Source organism: Podarcis raffonei, chromosome 12, assembly GCF_027172205.1.
Source record: "Podarcis raffonei isolate rPodRaf1 chromosome 12, rPodRaf1.pri, whole genome shotgun sequence".
In the NCBI taxonomy this organism is placed as follows: Eukaryota; Metazoa; Chordata; class Lepidosauria; order Squamata; family Lacertidae; genus Podarcis; species Podarcis raffonei.
Window position 1 is genome coordinate 52,919,165 of NC_070613.1, and position 20,676 is coordinate 52,939,840.

General features: G+C 42.8%; 1 protein-coding gene across 4 annotated transcripts in view; it reads right to left on the reverse strand.

The window, feature by feature from the left end:
- PDE1C (phosphodiesterase 1C) overlaps positions 1–20,676 on the reverse strand; it is a 286,306-nt gene that overhangs the window by 142,153 nt on the left and 123,477 nt on the right. For 2 of the 4 annotated variants that reach the window (XM_053359755.1, XM_053359754.1), the window contains exon 2: positions 6,242–6,268. The exons of the other annotated variants lie outside the window; for them this stretch is intronic. In XM_053359755.1, the coding sequence (XP_053215730.1) occupies positions 6,242–6,268 (27 nt within the window). The remainder of the gene's footprint in view (positions 1–6,241; positions 6,269–20,676) is intronic. 4 annotated transcript variants of the gene reach the window in all.

Here is a 20,676-nt window from a genome sequence, read left to right on the forward strand (position 1 = left end):
TACAAAGGCTTAGCTTTGTGTGTGTGCGTGTGGGGCTCTTCAAAACACAACATTCTCCTAAAGTAAAGGTTAATTCTAGGGCAGCAGTAGGAAAGCTGTGCTCCTCCAGTGATTGCTGGATGTCCGATTCCATCAGCACTGATTGGCAGTCCAGCAAATAATAATAATAATAATAATAATAATAATAATAATAATAATAATAATTTTTATTTATACCCCGCCCTCCCCAGCCAAGGCCAGGCTCAGAGCGGACCATGGGTTCCCCACTCCTATTCTAGAGTAACAGCATACTGATTTTAATTGTTATGTCATCTTCAAATAATGTGGATCTTGTACTCTTTATTCAAATTGACACAATCCAGAATCTTCTAAACAACAGGACAACTAATACATTTTCCAGACTGGTGAAATAGTGGCGCAATGCGCAGAGACTCACTCCATTTCCATGCCTTTAGTTTCAATATTATGCTTACTACAATTGTTAATGTATTTCCTCACAAAGTATAGGTTGCAGTTGTGCCCAATAGGATCCTCATTAACTGACACTTAAGATAAAAAAATTGAATAATTTAAAATAAAACCAAGCAATGTAAACCATCATCTAAAAATGTAAAACGAATGAAGCCACAGGGAATGCAACACCACCATAGCAGCTCGAATTTATGTCCCTTACAATCAGGTGAAAATCCTTTGCAGTCCTCCTAAAAGACAGCCAAGAGCAGGACTGCCTGGCATCCTAGAAGAGATCATTCCCTAGGGAGGGCCCCACTCTAAGAAGACCCTACCCTTTGTAACCATGTGCAGAGCCTTAGAAAGGAAAGACATACAGTGGTACCTCGGGTTACATACACTTCAGGTTACATACGCTTCAGGTTACAGACTCCGCTAACCCAGAAATAGTGCTTCAGGTTAAGAACTTTGCTTCAGGATGAGAACAGAAATCGTGCTCCGGCGGCGCGGCAGCAGCAGGAGGCCCCATTAGCTAAAGTGGTGTTTCAGGTTAAGAACAGTTTCAGGTTAAGTATGGACCTCCGGAATGAATTAAGTACTTAACCCGAGGTACCACTGTACAAAGCAGGATCTCAGTGCATGATCTGAACACACAGCATACCCTCCAACTGTCCCGAAAATATGGTATTGAAAGCCCTTAAGCCATCATGGCTTTCCACTTCTTAACACAGAGTCCCGAATTTCCAAGGGGTCTTCCCTTCAGCACAGCGTTTCAACGTGCTACTGGAAGTTCGGTTCCATGCATTCCTTTAACACATTTCTTAGATCTATGCCTCCCGCTCCCTTCCTCCTCCACTCAATATGGCGTCACTTCCTGTTTTTATGAGAACAAGATCTGGGACACCTAAATGCCCCTAAGAAGGGTTTTCACCATTTCTGATCCTCATTCGCTTGGTCCCCCATAAAGTGGGTGAATGGAGGAGCAAAGGGGGTGGAGCCTGTCTATGAGGCCACTGCCATGGCTGCCGAGGGGATTGGGGGCACTAAAGAAGAAGAGCTTGGATTTGATATCTGGCTTTATCACTACCTGAAGGAGTCTCAAAGCGGCTAACAATTTCCTTTTCCCTTCCTCCCCCACAACAAACACTCTGTGAGGTGAGTGGGGCTGAGAGACTTCAGAGAAGTGTGACAAGCTCAAGGTCACCCAGCAGCTGCAGGTGGAGGAGCAGGGAAGAGAACCCAGTTCACCAGATTACGAGTCCACCGCTCTTAACCACTACACCACACTGGCTCCCACACTGAAGGATCCCCTTTATGGTTGCTTGGCTCTGGATGATAAATACTGACCTCGTGCCGACATATCTGTTTAGGGTCTGAAGCACACAGACATCTGTGTGTGCTTGCTCAAACTATGGCTAATTTCTGTTCACACTTGCATAGGACACAGCTCGACTTATGAGTTGTTATATGCTGTCAGTCCTATACCACTAGACTCTGAGGGTTGCTATCATCATTCCAAAGACTGCAGTTTCTAGCAGAAGAATTGTTTTAAAATAGATACAGGTTTTCCTGTTCATAATTAATAGATTCATTTATTTACAACATTTTAATCCAACCATATCTTAATTCAAATCCAAGTGATCATTCAGTACGGTGGCAAGTCTTTTCACGTAGCATACTGCTGTTCAGTTGTCTTACTAGATAAAGTTTTTTTGAATATAAACACGCACTCAGAATTGCTTCATTTGAGCTGAGCAGCGTTATAATTACTTGGGGGAGTTTAAAGAATTAGATAATCAAGATAACTCTGCAAGGTCAATAAATAAGAAGTGAAAAGGAAATTAAGCCAAAGTTAAGGAACAATAAACTGAGGCTATTTTAAAATGGGCATAATATTGGATGCTAATATATTTCTGATATGATATAGACTCCCCCCCCTTCTCCAAATACTACTGACAGCCATGACATATGCCTAACACCTCATGTTTTGCAATAAGCTGACAAACCAAGTAGCACCTAAGCCTTTTGCAAATTTATATTCTGAGATCAATTTCACAAGACTATGCATGCAAACGACTTTAAGGTACTTGGTCATAGCTGTCAACGTTTCCCTTTTTTAAAGGGAAATTCCCTTATTCCGAATAGGATTCCTCGCAAGAAAAGGGAAAAGTTGACAGCTATGTACTTGGTGCTCCTAATGAGCACTAGTGATTTCCATGCACTCATAAACCATTAAACCAGCTTTTTGCCAGGTCAGCCTTGCCAGGTACTTGATGTTAATTTAGGAAGAGCACTCTGTAGAATGAACATATTTTCATAAATGTTCAGACTCCCCATGAATGGAACAGAATTATGCCAGACAGGTTGACACCAGACAGTTCTAGATAATTCCATCCCCCCTTCTCTCCAGTAATTACCCAACTCTGTAAAGTAAACCTCAAAGTACTAATTATCTAAATAGCTGGCTAGCCTACTCTTAACCAAAGCAACCTGGATGTGAAAAATGAGCAATCCTAATTAAACACACTGTGTTTCTTGGCGTGGCAGTGATTGCTTGGGCATCATAGCTTGCTGATCAAGTGCCCTTCTGACCTTGAGGCTAATGAAGTGGGGTTTTGCCTAGAGAGCTGTGAAATGTCCATGTTTATGATGAAAACATTATCAGCCTGCAGTTGTTTTCAAAGGCATTAAGTTGACACAGCAGGAGCACATGATATTGCTCATTAAAGTGCTAATTGCAGGACAGACTAGAACCTCACCACTCACTCACTCCAAAGCCTTCTTCAAACCTTCTTTGTTTGCATAGGCCTAAACCAGAGGTGGTCAATTGCTAGCATATGGGCAGAATCCAACCCCAGTGCAATTCTATTTGACCCCAAACAGTCCAGACAAATTTCAAACAAAATGTGTAGAAAGTTTGCTCCACATTTTACCCATAAGAAGGAGATGGAAACATTTCACGCATTTAACATTACATTTCACCAAATGTTTTTTATACAACATCCCAAATCTTTGCAAAATTGTGGATCTTTTACTGCATATGACTTCATTGAAGAAGAAGAAGAAGAAGAAGAGGAGGAGGGGGAGGGGGAGGAGGGGGAGGAGGAGAAGATTTCCTTTCCATGGTGGGCAAAACCAGTTTTAAAATACAATACTTACAACAGTTACAATCAAGATAATGGGGCAGTTCCTAAAATATAGACACTTACAACCTGAAAGGGGGTCAACATTATGTTGCATAAAGGTATATAATCAGTGCACTGTAGTGAGAAATGGAGGCCCAGTTTATTACAGAAGGACTAGTTCTTCTGCTCTACAGTTCAGCAAACAGATTCCCAAGCCAGCATAAAAGACTCATAAAAGAGTAGCCTACAAGCCACGTAGAATAACATACCCATGGCTTCTTCACACTTCTACTTGTCCCATTCCTAGAAAACATGGGTCGGAGTGGTTTTCTGCCACTCAGTGACCCACACTTTCTAGGCATAGCTCTGAATGGTTTCCCCCTTGTCCCACACCTTTCCCAGGGAAAATCCACTCTTTAGCTCTAAACCAGAGAAAATGTCAATCCAGAGAAAACCTGAACTACTGTTTTGCTCAGAATGAATGCTAAAGAGAGGTTTTCCCTGGGGAAAAGCAGTGGAACAAAAGGAAGTGTGAATAAGTCCTAAGTAAAGTCTTTGAGATTTTACTTTCTTGGGCTCCATGATCACTGCAGATGGTGACAGCAGCCACGAAATTAAAAGACGCCTGCTTCTTGGGAGAAGGGCAATGACAGGCCTAGATAGCATCTTGAGAAGTAGAGACGTCACCTTGACAACAAAGGTCCGTATAGTTAAGGCCATGGTTTTCCCAGTAGTGATGTATGGAAGTGAGAGCTGGACCATAAAGAAGGCTGATCGCCGAAGAATTGATGCTTTTGAATTATGGTGCTGGAGAAGACTCTTGAGAGTCCCATGGACTGCAAGAAGATCAAACGCATCCATTCTTAAGGAAATCAGCCCTGAGTGCTCACTGGAAGGACAGATCGTGAAGCTGAGGCTCCAGTACTTTGGCCACCTCATGAGAAGAGAAGACTCCCTGGAAAAGACCCTGATGTTGGGAAAGATGGAGGGCACAAGGAGAAGGGGGCGACAGAGGACAAGATGGTTGGATAGTGTTTTCGAGGTTACCAGCATGAGTGTGACCAAACTGCGGGAGGTAGTGGAGGACAGAGGTGCCTGGCGTGCTCTGGTCCATGGGGTCACGAAGAGTCGGACACGACTAAACGACTAAACAACAACAACAAAGTCTTTGAGGTTCTATCTCTTCCATGTGCCGAATACCTTCAGATCCCAGAGATGCTAATGAGAACTGGCAGTTGTCAGCAACTAACAGGAATGATCTGAACCTCGGAGGAAGCTTCAGATAACATCTCCATTGGTAAGGAAAGTTGCCATTAGCATACCCAACTTTCAACCAACATTTTCAAAGGTTAGGCAGCCACATGAAATTTCAGTGACCCTGTGAAAAACATGATAGTTTGGATCCACCTTTTCCCATTATTATTATTGGGGGTGGGGGGCAAGAAGAGAGAGAGAGAGAGCAAAAAAGTGAGCCATTAGCACTAAATTTACTGTTGTCTGTTCAAATTCATAATATTTAAAAGCAAAGCATAAGGAAGCATAAGAAAGAACAAAGTCAAGATCAAAATCAACCAGGCCTCTTTTTAGCATTCCCCTGGCAAAGTTACAGGAAGACAACTAACAACCTCCTCTACGTGTTTACTCAGAATGTTTCCTTAAGTCCTATCCCATTGGGGTTAAGAGGATTTACTCCCAAGAAAATGTGCACAGGCTGACAACAACTGTAATCTTATCTATACTTAGGGGAGCAAGTCCTCTTGGACTCAGTGGAGCTGACTTCTGAGTGGTAATAACGTTATGAGTTGTAGGTCCAGGGTTTGGGGGTGCCAGATTCCCCATAACTCCTGATAGATGTGGCAGTCTGTTAAATGCATGAAGCTAGACAAAGGAACAGTAGACCATGGCTGATTTCTGCTGGCATGGGAGAAGCAAGAACCTCTTGGACAGTAATGGTGTGAGCCCCTCCATCATAGCTTCAGGTTGTATATATGTGTGAATAAACCATACATCATAAAGACACCACAGTCTGTGTTGTGCCTCATTTCCAAAGGAAACACAAACTCTGGGAAAGTGCCTGTACCCTTGGAATCCTGCACTGCTCAGAGATTGGGGTGGCGTGTAGCAATACATAATATTAGGCTGCATTATTACGGCATGGCATGATCTCAAGTATTTCCTTATATAAAGCCGAGTCACCTGATAATTACAAGGTCACAGCTGATGTCTGTTTTAAAGCACAATAAAAGATAAAGCAGGCAGATTTCTCCAAAGAAAGTGGGTATTGGTTTATTAAGGTCCCAACATACATGTCAAATGCTACATTTCTTCTTTAATCAGAGGTCCCATTGAATCCCTAAGGGGTTTGTTTAATCAATACAGATCTGCTCCCAACCAGCCAATACCAGTTTGGATCATGCAGAAGTTGGGAGCACAAGACCTTGCAGGACCTCTAATGCTTTTGTAACAACCAACCCGTGGGTGAGTTGCAGTAAGAGATCAGGGGCACAAAAGCTCTAGTGGGATGGATTCATGGGTTTACTTTGCCTGTTCTTGGTTCAATTGGTTCACAGCATGAACAAGACCAATGCTAAAACAACAACAAATAATTTCTGCCGACTCCCCCCCGCCGCCAAATGCCTTCGAGTTCTTCTGCGATCGATACCTACCTCTGTGACGTTTTCTTATATTTTCTCCTGCAGAAAAAGAACATAAATAAACATGAGGAATAAGTAGGGTCAACCTAGGATGTGGATGTAAATGTGAATGGATCGGTGTTTTCAATAATGGGAGGAGGTGAAGCTTTAGCATAAGATCTGAAGGACAAGTTTGTTGGTGAGGAACCTCCAGAGCAGTAACTCCTTGGAGTCAAAAGAAATGTGCCATTTCTCTGCCATGCATATCCACCGTTCCAGTCATCATAACCAGGCAATAAAAATCCCTGGTATTATAAATCTTCCATTTGCATGTTACAGCTGAAAACAACACAGACACAAGAGCAGTTGCCTCCCAGTCTGGTCTATACAGCAGCAATCACCTCTCATTTCTCGTTGGCATTTATTTGTTTGTATTTTCAGCACAACGCCCACAAAAGTCTGATCATCAATCATCAATCACCAAGGCTGTCTAGAACTTAGCAACTGAAGTGAACAGAAGCCTCTGAGCAGCAACCCTGAAGAACAGTACAAAAGTCAACTGAAGAACAATGGATTAATATACAGCTTTAAACTGATGCATATAAACAGTGTATAGTAAACTCTGCACACAAAATAGGTAATAAGTTAAAATGCAAATCATGAGTCACAATTACAGCAGCATATATGGACTTCAAGAAGAATGTATGAAGGGAGGGGGAGTACTGGTGGGCCTTAAATGAGGTAAGTCTCAGGTAAAAAAGAATGTTCTTAGCACGGACCAGAATATAATCAGATTTGGTGCCTGCCTTATGTACACGGAAATGGGGAAAACACAGCTAAAGGGATTTTCATACTGAACAGATCACCTATATATGATTCTGCCACAAAGAGAAAGACAGACATGTTACAGGAAGACAATTTATACTCTCTTGTGTAATTTTTAGGGGACGCGGGTGGCACTGTGGGTTAAACCACAGAGCCTAGGGCTTGCCGATCAGAAGGTCGGTGGTTCAAATCCCCGCAACGGGGTGAGCTCCCGTTGCTCTGTCCCAGCTCCTGCCAACCTAGCAGTTCGAAAGCACCAAGTGCAAGTAAATAAATAGGTACCGCTCTGGCGGGAAGGTAAACAGCATTTCCATGCGCTGCTCTGGTTCGCTAGAAGTGGCTTAGTCATGCTGGCCACATGACCTGGAAAAACTGCGGACAAACATTGGCTCCCTCGGCCAGTAAATTGAGATGAGTGCCACAACCCCAGAGTCGTCTGCGACTGGACCTAATGGTCGGGGTCCCTTTACCTTTACCTGTGTAATTTTTAGGGCTGATTGCACCTCTCACCACTCAATGATTATTAGGTGATCTGCGGAGGGTCTGTACCTCTGTAGAAGAGCACACGTTTTTAACAGTCCCAAGTTTGATTCCCAGCATTTACACCTAATGAGCCTTTGGTGACAGGACTTCAAAGACCCATGCCTGGAACCCAGGAACAGCCCTGCCAGTCAGAGCAGACCACACCGGGTAATTAGACCAACCACCCTTCCCATATGTTTTGGAATACAAATCCCATCAGCCGCAGCCATGGTGGCTGTAGTCCAAAATATAGGAAGGGCACCAGATTGAGGAGGGTTCAGACAGCCCCTTGGCCTGACCCAGCAAAGTATTTGATCTGCTAAGACATATGCACACATTGTCACTTGATGTTACAGACATCAAGTGATTTGCATACACATGATGCTAGTGACTTTTCCCAACTCCTCTCCCCAATTTTGCCCTCTTGCCACTGCCCTCAATTGACAGGGGTTTCGCCCATTTTATCCTCTCAATGGCCTCCCATTCAAAGTGATTCCCAATACTCCCCCTGAAAAAATGTAAGCTGTTGATGCTCAAAAAGTCCCCGATATAATGGTAAGAACTTGTTGCTTGAACTTCCTTTTCCCTCCTCAGTACAGAAGCCCAGAGTCTGACCACTGGGAGCGAGTTTTCAACATGCCCTCTTTGCTCATGCCTTCTCTTAGAGATTTGACAGCAGATCTTCGAAACAGCCAGCCATGGGATGTCGTAATAGTCAGCGATACACATAGACTGAAAGCAGGAATGTGCAAATTCCTGGAAGTCAGGAATATAAAGTAAGGGGAAAGGGACCCCTGACCATTAGGTCCAGTTGTGGCTGACTCTGGGGTTGCGGCGCTCATCTCGCTTTATTGGCCGAGGGAGCCAGAGTACAGCTTCCGGGTCATGTGGCCAGCATGACTAAGCCGCTTCTGGCGAACCAGAGCAGCACACGGAAACGCTGTTTACCTTCCCGCTGGAGCGGTACCTATTTATCTACTTGCACTTTGAAGTGCTTTTGAACTGCTAGGTTGGCAGGAGCAGGGACTGAGCAATGGGAGCTCATCCCATCGCGGGGATTCAAACTGCCAACCTTCTGATCGGCAAGTCCTAGGCTCTGTGGTTTAACCCACAGCACCACCCGCGTCATGAATATACAGAGGCATAACAACCAGCCTTCTTGCTAACAATGGGAAGCTGCAATATGTGGGTGCAGGAGGTTCAAAGAAGTTAGAAGAAAGGAAAAAATAGATCGTTTCACTTTAAGAATGTACGATTGCTGCAATTTTGTCTAAGATGCATTAAAGTTCTCAGGATTGAAATTAGCCAGTATCTTGGATTTGCCCATTACTGTGATCATAGAATCATAGAATCATAGAGTTGGAAGAGACCACAAGGGCCATCGAGTCCAACCCCCTGCCAAGCAGGAAACACCATCAGAGCACTCCTGACATATGGCTGTCAAGCCTCTGCTTAAAGACCTTCAAAGAAGGAGACTCCACCACACTCCTTGGCAGCAAATTCCACTGTCGAACAGCTCTTACTGTCAGGAAGTTCTTCCTAATGTTTAGGTGGAATCTTCTTTCTTGTAGTTTGGATCCATTGCTCCGTGTCCGCTTCTCTGGAGCAGCAGAAAACAACCTTTCTCCCTCCTCTATATGACATCCTTTTATATATTTGAACATGGCTATCATATCACCCCTTAACCTCCTCTTCTCCAGGCTAAACATGCCCAGCTCCCTTAGCCATTCCTCATAAGGCATCGTTTCCAGGCCTTTGACCATTTTGGTTGCCCTCCTCTGGACACGTTCCAGTTTGTCAGTGTCCTTCTTGAACTGTGGTCCCCAGAACTGGACACAGTACTCCAGGTGAGGTCTGACCAGAGCAGAATACAGTGGCACTATTACTTCCCTTGATCTAGATGCTATACTCCTATTGATGCAGCCCAGAATTGCATTGGCTTTCTTAGCTGCCGCGTCACACTGTTGGCTCATGTCAAGTTTGTGGTCAACCAAGACTCCTAGATCCTTTTCACATGTAGTGCTCTCAAGCCAGGTGTCACCCATCTTGTATTTGTGCCTCTCATTTTTTTTGCCCAAGTGCAATACTTTACATTTCTCCCTGTTAAAGTTCATCTTGTTTGTTTTGGCCCAGTTCTCTAATCTGTCAAGGTCATTTTGAAGTGTGATCCTGTCCTCTGGGGTGTTAGCCACCCCTCCCAGTTTGGTGTCATCTGCAAATTTGATCAGGATGCCCTTGAGTCCATCATCCAAGTCGTTGATAAAGATGTTGAATAAGACCGGGCCCAAGACAGAACCCTGTGGCACCCCACTAGTCACTCTTCTCCAGGATGAAGAGGAACCATTGATGAGCACCCTTTGGGTTCGGTCAGTCAGCCAGTTACAAATCCACTGAGTGGTAGCATAGTCAAGACCGCATTTTACCAGCTTCTTTGCAAGAATATCATGGGGCACCTTGTCAAATGCCTTGCTGAGATCAAGGTAGGCTACATCCACTGCATTCCCTTCATCTAGCAGGCTTGTAATTCTGTCAAAAAACGAGATCAGATTAGTCTGACATGACTTATTTTTTAGAAATCCATGCTGACTATTGGTGATCACAGCATTCCTTTCTAGGTGCTCACAGACTGTTTGCTTAATGATCTGCTCCAGAATCTTCCCTGGTATTGATGTCAGACTGACTGCGCGGTAATTATTTGGGTCAAATGGCAGTATCTTCAAGACCATTCACACATGCCTCTCTGGGATGCAACTACCTACAGCAGATTTATCCAATGCAGGGATAACTTTGCAATTAATTATAACAGCAGAACAATGTGAAGGAAAGCTGTCAAATGCAGAGGTTTGCATTGGTTCATGTGACTGCAACTCACAACTTCAACAGACCATACAAAGCGGCCCTCGGAAGTGAAGGGATCTGAAAAAAAAGTGGAAGGGTTTTTCTCCACATAAAATAATTGGGGGGGGGGAGGAGGAGTCAATTCCAGAGAAGAATAGTCCCCCTTCTACTTTACCACATGATTTTATATTAGTCAAACGAGTTGCTTCTTCACTCCTACTCAGGTTTTAAAAATAATCTGAATTGCTTTAAGTTAAGCTCAACTCCAGATAACTCTTTAGTAATTGACACTGCACGTCTCTCTATTTATTGTATCTGATGTTTCTTAAGTAAATTGAGCAAATTTGCAAGTGAGAATATCTTTTTTGTTTCCCAGCCAAGTGAGTGCCACTTTGAACCTGTCATGTTAAAAGTTAATTTGTACATTTATCACCAGTTTTTAAAGTATGGTGACTCATGGCATTATACATGTTATAGAATCCAAATGTTACTCATGTCAAAGTTTGAGCCTTTGGAGTTGCGGGCCTTCTCTAGGGATGGGTGACTTTCTCAGTTTTTGTTTCTCTCCATTTCCCCCCAATTTTAAATTAATTTCTATGTCATTAAAAGTCTTCAGCAAATTTATCCCAATATGCACATGTTTGTATGTGCTTTAACCTAATAAACACATCTTTGCAAAGCAAGTTCCCCTTTATAATGCATTTTTATATCATACCTTTCAGTAATATAGCCATTTAATGCACACTTTACACTAGTAATATGCATTTTTGTACACATTACTTGGGGGGAAAACTGCGTTGCAAAATACAGACATGTGTGAATTTAGGAGGATGGCTGAGTTTTAGTTCATCTCTTGTTTTAGAAAGTGTGAATTAGCTAGGTTCACCTTTTGTGCCAACAATCACATTTCCACACACATACACCGCCCCCGTCACTAGCCTTGGCAAAATTGCTGCTGACGGCACATGAGATGAAAAAGTCCATTCACAACACTCTTCTTTTAGCTGTTAATTCTCAAGGAACATGTGGAGCTCAAATGAGATCAACAGAACAAGAGCATTTAAAACTGGATTAATTCTCTAGGATGTGATAATTCTTTTTTATGAGATTTATATTCATTGTTTTGGAATATCTGTCAACATTTACATATCGACCACTTAACGCATGCCCAACCATGTCTGTCTCCATACTGTATTCTCCTTGCATCTTGAAAGCAACGATCTAAACATCAGAACGTCTTGCAGAACACTATAGGGAAGTAGAGTTAACAGAAACAGCAAGTGAGGTTTTAAACTTGTTTGGGGACTGTGCCACTTCAGATAGCATGTGGAAGATTGTGTGGCTGAATGCTTTGGCATGAAAAGAAAAATATATTGCTGCAGGTTTTTAACGTATCATACAGGATTAGAATAACACGGAGGTGGCACTATATGTGTGGTCTTGAACTCCTTGAAGGGAAGGTGTGATTTAAATATAATAAGCTAATGTAATGCAAAGCTATATAAATGTACAGAGCTACATGCATACACTGGTCATCGCCCCAGTATACCTGAAGGAGCGTCTCCACTGAGGTCCAGCGCCAAGTGCCATCTGGCAGTTCCCTCATTGCGAGAAGTGAAGTTACAGGGAACCAGGCAGAGGGCCTTCTTGATAGTGGCTCCTGCCCTGTCGAATGCCCTCCCATCAGATGTCAAAGGAACTATTTGACATTTAGAAGACATCTGAAGGCAGCCCTGTATAGGGAAGTTCTTAATTTAAAAAAAAATTCTGATGTTTTAATGTATTTTTAATCTCCTGTTGGAAGCCACCCAGCCAGGTGGGTGGGTTATAAGTAAATTATTATTATTATTATTATTATTATTATTATTATTATTATTATTATTTATACCCCACCCATCTGGCTGGGTTTCCCCAGCCACTCTGTGCGGCTTCCAACAGAACATTAAAATACAACAACCTATTAAACATTAAAAGCTTCCCTAAACAGGGCTGCCTTCAGATGTCTTCTAAAAGTTTGGTAGTTGTTTTTCTCTTTGACATCTGGTGGGAGGGCGTTCCACAGGGTGGGTGCTACCACCGAGAAGGCCCTCTGCCTGATTCCCTGTAACTTGGCTTCTCGCAGCAAGGGAACCGCCAGAAGGCTCTCGGAGCTGGACCTCAGTGTCCAGACAGAATGATGGGGATGGAGACGCTCCTTCGGGTATACTGAATAATAATAATAATTTTCTAGTTATTATTTCCATGTTTGACCAGCAGCAGGGTGTTGGTGGTGTCATAGACTCTTGCTAAGAGGGAGAGGGGAGATGCTCAAGGAGGTCCGTGCAGTGCAAGCACGGCAGCAGAAGTGACCCAACGCTCCTGCCACCATCCCCGTACCACACTGACCTCCCCGCCCCTCACCCCTTGCCTCTTGGTAAGCAGCAGGGATGCTCATGACAAGGAAGCCAGACTCTGCCTTGTCAACTGCTGCTGTGTCAAACAGTTGCTTGCCCAGAAGCTATGTCAGCTGTATATATATGAATTTGGGGGCAGGAAGTGGTTTATCTAGGTTAGCATGGGATCGGGCTGCTTCCAGTACAGGAACTGGAGAACCTACACTGTGCCTATCAGAGTACGTTGCACAGACCTTTGGATCTGGACCAATGGCGGTGGAAGCATGAGGAACAGGAATATAATATTTGTAAAGCCATTATTTTACTCCATTGATTATCAACTCTTATTTTTACAGTCACCTATGTCAAGAGCTAAACTCCCTGCAGACTAATGGGGTCATTTAAATAAATTGAAATCTTCTCTGCCAGGCAGCTCAATATGCAAAATCAATACCCCATGCATTTTCTACTAATGCTGTTGCCATCACAGTAAAATTAATGGTGCATAAACTAAACAGTATTACTGCCTTTATTAATAAACAGCATAAATCAAATTGCAACTGATTGCCAGTATATTCCAGCTTCTGTATGACTGGGAGCAGTTAGAGAACTGGAGGTGTATTTGTTTTATTTATTTATTTTACTGGTTTTAGGTTGTGTGTTTTTTTAATTTGGGGGGTTTTCAGGAGCTTGCCACCTACCTAGGCCTAATAGAAAAAGAGAAATAGTTTTTTTAAACAAACAACAACAACAAACCACAACTGCAATTAGTGTTTATCATTTCTGTGGCACTTTTGAGTATTCAAAGTCCTTTGCTGTTGATATTTCAACTACAGTTATTCATTTAGGGGAGGAATAAGCATGAACTTCAAAGGATGGCTGCGTTTCAATTTTCATATTGTTTTTGAAAGTGTGAATTTGATAGATTTAGCTTTAAATATGCACCAAGTCAAATTTCCCCTGCACCCCTACTCCTGTTTATTGATATATAATGCACATTTGTCTGCATTCCACACACGCTATTAATCAAATCGCTGTGGGGTTTTGATTAAAAACGGAAGAAAATCACAAAAACTAAGGGCTGAGATAATTCTCCTTCGTGTTTTCTAATCCCCACACACCAACTCACCCCACATAACTATTGTGTACATTGTCACTGGTTGCTGTTTGAAGACATATTTATTCACACTTAGATTAAAAATATGATCCAGTGTTTTCGAGTAGCTATCTGTTAGATCTGTTTTGCAGTGATGGAAGATGTGGATCATCCTCTCCCTGCAAATTCTCACCCCTACTGGGCCCACTTTAATTACAGCTTCTCCTTCAATAGGCAAACTGCAAAGCTCCTTAAGGAATGAACAGAGAGGTGGAAATGACTTTCCCCCCTCTTTAAATCCCGACAAATGTGCAACACATTGCATGGCAAAACCAAAAACCCATCGCTGATACGAATCGGCTTCCTTGATCTCACTACATTTTTAGCACAGAGGATGCATACGTGTTTCCTTTACATTGTTTAGTTGCATCTTCCTGACCTGCCTAGGAAAAACGAAACCTACGAAAGCAACTTTTGTCATGGGGGAGGAAGGCAAATTCCCCCGCCTCTCATTTGGGAATAAGGACAATCAGCAGAAGAAGCCGTGACAGCACATGTTGTTTTGCTCAAAGTCAAGAAAGCATCTTTTGCTTTTATCCCACTCCAGCTTCAAGAACAAGGCTATTAAATGCACTTCACGGCCGGGGTGGGGAGGAGGTTGAGGGGGATGAAAGGGTGTGGGTTTCATGGCTCAGTCAGAGCCCCTGTGCTGCATTCGTTGACACTTGGAAACTTTTGCAGAGCCCCATGGACAGTTGCCCGGTTTCAATTTGTTTGGGGTGGTAGCTACAAAAACAGGAGGAGTCACCGCCATCCGGGCTGAATATTGGGGAAAGAACCAGAGGTTTGGAATTGCATCTGGCCAGGCCGCAACTGCTTTCAAAGTCGCAGAAGCAAATCCGCATCTTCCTCTAAGCCCTGGTAAACCTATCAGACTCTTGTTTGTTATTGTTGCGCCCATCCCCACCCCCCGCCGCTGCTGCCACCCGCCTGTCTGCTACTTGACAGCTGGCATGACGCAGAATTATAAATCTCGTGTTTGTGCCAGACCCTTTTCCCAACTCTGGAACAGAGGCTGAAACAGTGGGATTACTGTTCAGCAAGCTGAAACAGGGGCCACACGCAGGAACAGTGCAAAGAAGCCTTTCCCATTTTTCGCGGCACGCAGGTTGGGCAGGGCCAGTGGGAGCCGAGTGCTTTGCCCAGGTTCATTATGGTCAACCTTGTTTTCATTACTTTTGCTATTTTATTTATGGTAAGCCTGTATATATTCCAAGCTTCAATATAAATATTTCCTGGGTGGCACACGGATGAAAAGAGCCTGTTTATTTAATCTTTTACTTACGTTAAGCTTGGAAAGGACATCTTGGCTATTGGATAGGCGGTGGGTATGATTCATGTTTGCCACGAGCAAAGAAGTTAGGTGCTTTTTATTAGCCTGGCTTTTGAGGAGATGATGCCCATTATTTTCTAGTCGACAGTGAAGTGCTGCACAAGACTGTTCTGCCTCGTCTTTTCTTGCCAGCATGGATTTAAGTTGACATAAAATGACATGACTGAATAATAAACTGCATGATGGACTGAGGTGAAGTTTATCATTCCTTCATCTTCCAGGATCTTGGGCTTTTTAATTAACTTTGCCTGACATATCATTTTTTTGATTGATTCATAATGCATACTTCCGACTTTCTCCGTTGCTCCTTCAACTGAAGGTCTGAGCCACCAGCCACAGGATCCAGGCTCACTGAGATTATGGGGTCTGTCTTAAAAGGGAAATGTCGGCCTGAGGATATATCCCTCATCTGTCCAGATCAGAAGGAGGAGTTGAAATAAACTTTTCCAATTTGCACTTTTCAGAACAATATGGCTGCAAGTCTTGAAAGACCTGTTCCCTGCTTTGCAAGTCTTTTCGTACTTCGCCTGGGAGGGTCCGGCCCGGACTGACTCCAGCTGCAAAAGCTGAGGCTGCTGAACAGATTCTTGGGTTAGGGTATCACTTAGGACAGAGTGGGTTGTTGCTGTTATTTATATTAATTGTTTGTGTCTTTATTTTAGATCTTATTACGATGTATGTGGAAATTATTTTATTCGGTTGTGAACCTTTTGATGCTTTATTGTTTATGATCAGTTTTGTTATGTTTGTAAATATGTGATTTTTTTCATGTTGTAAGCCTCATTTTTTCTGGGCTTGCTCAGATTGTTTGCATGACGCCTGGGATATGCCCTGGAATCTAGTGCGATAAAGAACAGATTATAAATGCTCCTGAACAGAAAACCACTGAATAAATTTAATTTGCACCCCAATCCAAAACATGTTCACTAATTTCAGTGGAATTTGCCAATAATTAGGTTGATATCCTTTGTGTTTTTACTTTCATTGAACTTGGCTGAATTTATTTCTATATAAATATGCAAAAGATCAGGCTTTAAGGTACTATCCAATATACATTTACTTGGGAATAAGTGCAACTAAACTCAGTGGATTTTACTTCCAACTAAATCTGCATAGGATCTGGCTATGTTGCTTTTTAAACTGTCTGTATGAATAAACTTTGCCAGATTGAATCTGAAGCCACAACTTGTGTGCCTGTTGTTAACCGAGGCACAGCTTTTATTGCCTCAACAACATGCAAAATGGCTTTAAAGTGAATTTACAGGAGTTTCACTCCTTTTTTGCATCTCAGAGATCGACAGAAATGTGCGAGTCACATTGGCCAACACAGTCGAGTCTTCTGTCATTGAATTCATAGACAAAATATCCCTTGCTCTATTCATTCAGATCACAGATGTGATTCTTAGAACTGGTTAAAATGGCTGCAACTGAAAGCATTTGCACATTGACTCTGTTATACAGCCAAATTCTCCAGAGAGATTTAGGAAGGCGGGGAGTGGAGACAGAGAAAGAAGTAGCAGCTCTCACACCTCTGGAAAAGAATTAGCATATTTATATATATTTTTTACTTAAAAATTGAATAATTTACAGATCTCCAGACAAAGCGGGGCTTTCTGAGGACCTTTGAAAAGCTCCACTCCCTGGTGCCAGCTAAAATACCTAGGGGACAAGGCCTACTGTGTTAGTCACCCTTTCAGGGGGTTCTCTTCCCCCCGCCACTGCCGCGCCCCCCCCCATCACGTCATGACAGATCACTGAAAAAGAGGATGCAGAGACTACCAGTATTTGCAGTACCGTCTTGTTCTGAAAGAAGAAAGTGGACTGTGGAACTCACAAATGCTTGCTTATATCAGATGCTACAGGGGCACACACTCAGCAAATTACCTTCAGGCAACAAAAGGTTGGTTTTTCTATGCTAAAAGCAATTAAGAGCCCGATTCCCATTCCTACAAAACCTGGCTGGGTCCTAAATAAGCATTTGCAGTGGAAAGCTCAAATATTTGCAGAATTTAAGGGACTTCCTTGAGTAAGTAAAGGAAAACAGAGGGAATGCTTTAAGGAGACTGAAAACTCGGCTTGGCCAATATTTCAGGAGCCACCACTGTTTGTGGCATATATTATTTGTGCTCATCCGCTGCGTGAAAAAGCAAGAGGCCACATAGCGGTTCAAGGGAGAATATGGGCTAGGAAAGAAAAGGGGTTAGATGTTTCCGTCAAGAGACCCCCTTTGCCATTTCTTTTTCAGCCGCATTGAGAGTATGCTACGGATGGAGTAAGAGCCATTATGAATCGAGCAATTTAGCACTCTAATCCCACAGGCAGGCAAGAAGATTAAAACCGGTTTCTTTCCTCCTCCTCTGCAATGCTGGGGGGGGAGGGGGGACTAGCTATGCTTTTTAAATGCTTTATTATCTAGAATGGAGAGGATGGCAGCAGGGAAAATCATTCTTACACACATTTTAGCTCGACTAAATTGGCAAAAAAAAAAAAAAAAACATCTGCCAGAAAAGTAATCTGTGTGCAGTACTTACACATGCATTTATACCTTTAATAAATTTGTTAGCTGCCTTGCAAAAGACTGTATTTTTCCAAGGCAGCATGCAGGAGCTAATCAAAACAGTTTAAAGCATATGAAAATAATAAATAACACAATAATAGTAGGAGAAAGCAATACAAATATGCTGTCTGTTCCAGCTAGCCAATGGGCTAAAGAGATGACCACCAAAAACAGTAACAGTCCAAACTGACCCCTCAGTCAACAAGCAGTCAGAAAAAGAAAGGTCTACCTAAAGGCAGCAAGGAATTTTTCCTGAGAGAAGGGGTTCAATAAATGTGAAACCACCCCTGAGAGGGTTCTGGAAAACTTCATTCATACAGGCAGGAAACCAGGTTGAAATGCATCTAAATCAGGGGCCTGAAACCTTTCTAGGCAGCTTTCCATCTCCTCTACCTCTTGTGGACCAAATTGGACAGCTGGGACCTGTCAATCATCTCACGTCATAATGCTTGTCACATGACTCGCCTGCAAGGGTCTTCAGGAGGCCTCTCAAAGCACCATTGTTCGGCACTGAGGTCTAGCTCTGAGGGCCTTCTGGCGGTTCCCTCACTGTGAGAAGTGAGGTCACAGGGAACCAGGCAGAGGACCTTCTTGGTAGTGGCACCCGCCCTGTGGAACGCCCTCCCACCAGATGTCAAGGAAATAAGCAACTATCTGACTTTTAGAAGACATCTGAAGGCAGTCCTGTTTAGGGAAGTTGTTAATGTTTGATGTTTTTAATATTCTATTGGGAGCCACCCAGAGAACCAGGGGAGCCTGGCCAGATGGGCAGGATATAAGTAATTATTATTATTATTATTATTATTATTATTATTATTATTATTATTTTGAGCAGTGCTTTGAAGGGGGCTTCTGGAGAAGAGCCCCCGTCTTCTGTAGAAGCTCCACTCAAAGCACTTTGAAAAGGGCTTTGCAGGCATGGTCTATCAGCTGGTGAGCAATGCTTGCAAGCACCCTGTCCTCCAAGCCCTGCCCTTACTTGATTTGGGAGGGAGAGCTGCCCCCCCCCCAGCTACGCCCAAGGATAACCTACTATTTTGAGCCCACACAAAACCACCATTCTCCTGCTTTTCTGCCACACATTGGCATTAGCAAAGAAAAATTCCCCTCTTGATTGGGTGGATGACCCAAATGACAAAACTAAGCTATGCTGGGGTGAGATTGTTAACCCGGAGGTCATTTGTGTGGGATCAGCTTGTTCTGCTTCCAGCCTTCGCTCCTGCTGTTTACATAAGCATCTTGCCAAAAGTGAAATCCTGTAACAACTCACAAGAGAAGAGGCCTGAGCACCACAGAAACAGTGCTTGTAGGGATAAAATATTCAAAATCCTAACACTTTGGCTTTGTTACGGGACAGCTACTCCCCACCAGCCTTGATCCAGTATACCTGAAGGAGCGTCTCCACCCTCATCGTTCAGCCCGGACACTGAGATCCAGCTCCGAGGGCCTTCTGGCAGTTCCCTCCCTGCGAGAAGTGAGGTTACAGGGAACCAGGCAGAGGACCTTGTTGGTAGTGGCACCCGCCCTGTGGAACACCCTCCCATCAGATGTCAAGGAAATAAACAACTATCTGACTTTTAGAAGACATCTGAAGGCAGCCTTGTTTAGGGAAGTTTTTAATGTTTGATGTTTTATCGCATTATTATTATTATTATTATTATTATTATTATTATTATTATTCTGCTGGGAGCTACCTAGAGTGGCTGGGGAAACCCAGCCAGATGGGCGGGGTATAAATAATAAATTATTATTATATTATTTTTTTAAAAAAATAATATTTATTAAAGATTTTTTAAAATTATAAAAAAGGGAAAAAAAGAAAAAAAGATAAAACAGAAAAATAGAAAGAAAAAATACATCCATCATTCTCAAGTTTTTAACTTTCATTACCTTCTTTCTTTGACCTCCTCCTCCTCCCCTTTCTTGTATACTGGTTAATAATTATCACAGCAAATCCTATCCATAGTTCATAATATTTTGTCCTTACATTATCTTAATCTATTTTCATCTTGTCTTATAGCAAACCTTGAAACTTAAAACTTAAATCTTATTTTTACCGACTTCTCATAACCTAATTCTTTAAACATTTTTACTAGAACCAAGTAGTTCCATTTCAACATTTTTCTAGCATTCATCAATTATTTTAAAGCAGTCCTAATGATAAAAGAAAAACAAGTAAAACAATCCAATCTTCATCCAGCGTCCCTTCCTCCTGGTTCCGGATTTTGTCAGTCCTTTTTGTCCCATTTATCTAGCACATTAACCTGGTGTCCTTATATCTGAGGCCCTCAAGTCTCTTCCACGTCCCTTCCGCGGCTCTTCTTCATATTTTCCTTCCACTCGTAGGAACTCCAGCTTAGTAATATTTTTGACCCTTTTCAACAGATCAGCCCCATTTCCATAGTCCAGACTAAACTCCATGTGATATTTAAACACCTGTTTCAGATTCCCTCCAAAATTAAAAGCCCCCACAGCTCCAAACATCTGACGGCCCATTACCAGACTCAGAAAGTCCAAACATCCCGGCATGGGAGGGTCATTCCAACCCCCCATTTCCAAACTAAACCGAACTTTATCTTTCCAAATCTGGTTTTTTCCAAATTCATTTATCAAATCCAGAGGCTCATGATCCTGCAGGGCCGCAGCTCCCTCCATTTCTGACACCCAGGATTCAGCAGTATCCTCTTCTCTCATCTGTGCTGTCATAGCACACTCCTGTTTTAGTTCCTGGGTAGGCTCCATGTAGTTTCCTACTGCCTGTTCAAAATTTCTGGTCGCATTAGTCATCAAGTCCGTCTTCTGGCTTAGCTGATCCAGTAGGGCATTTATTTTACAGAAAGCACCCAACAGAGCTTCTGAAGACAT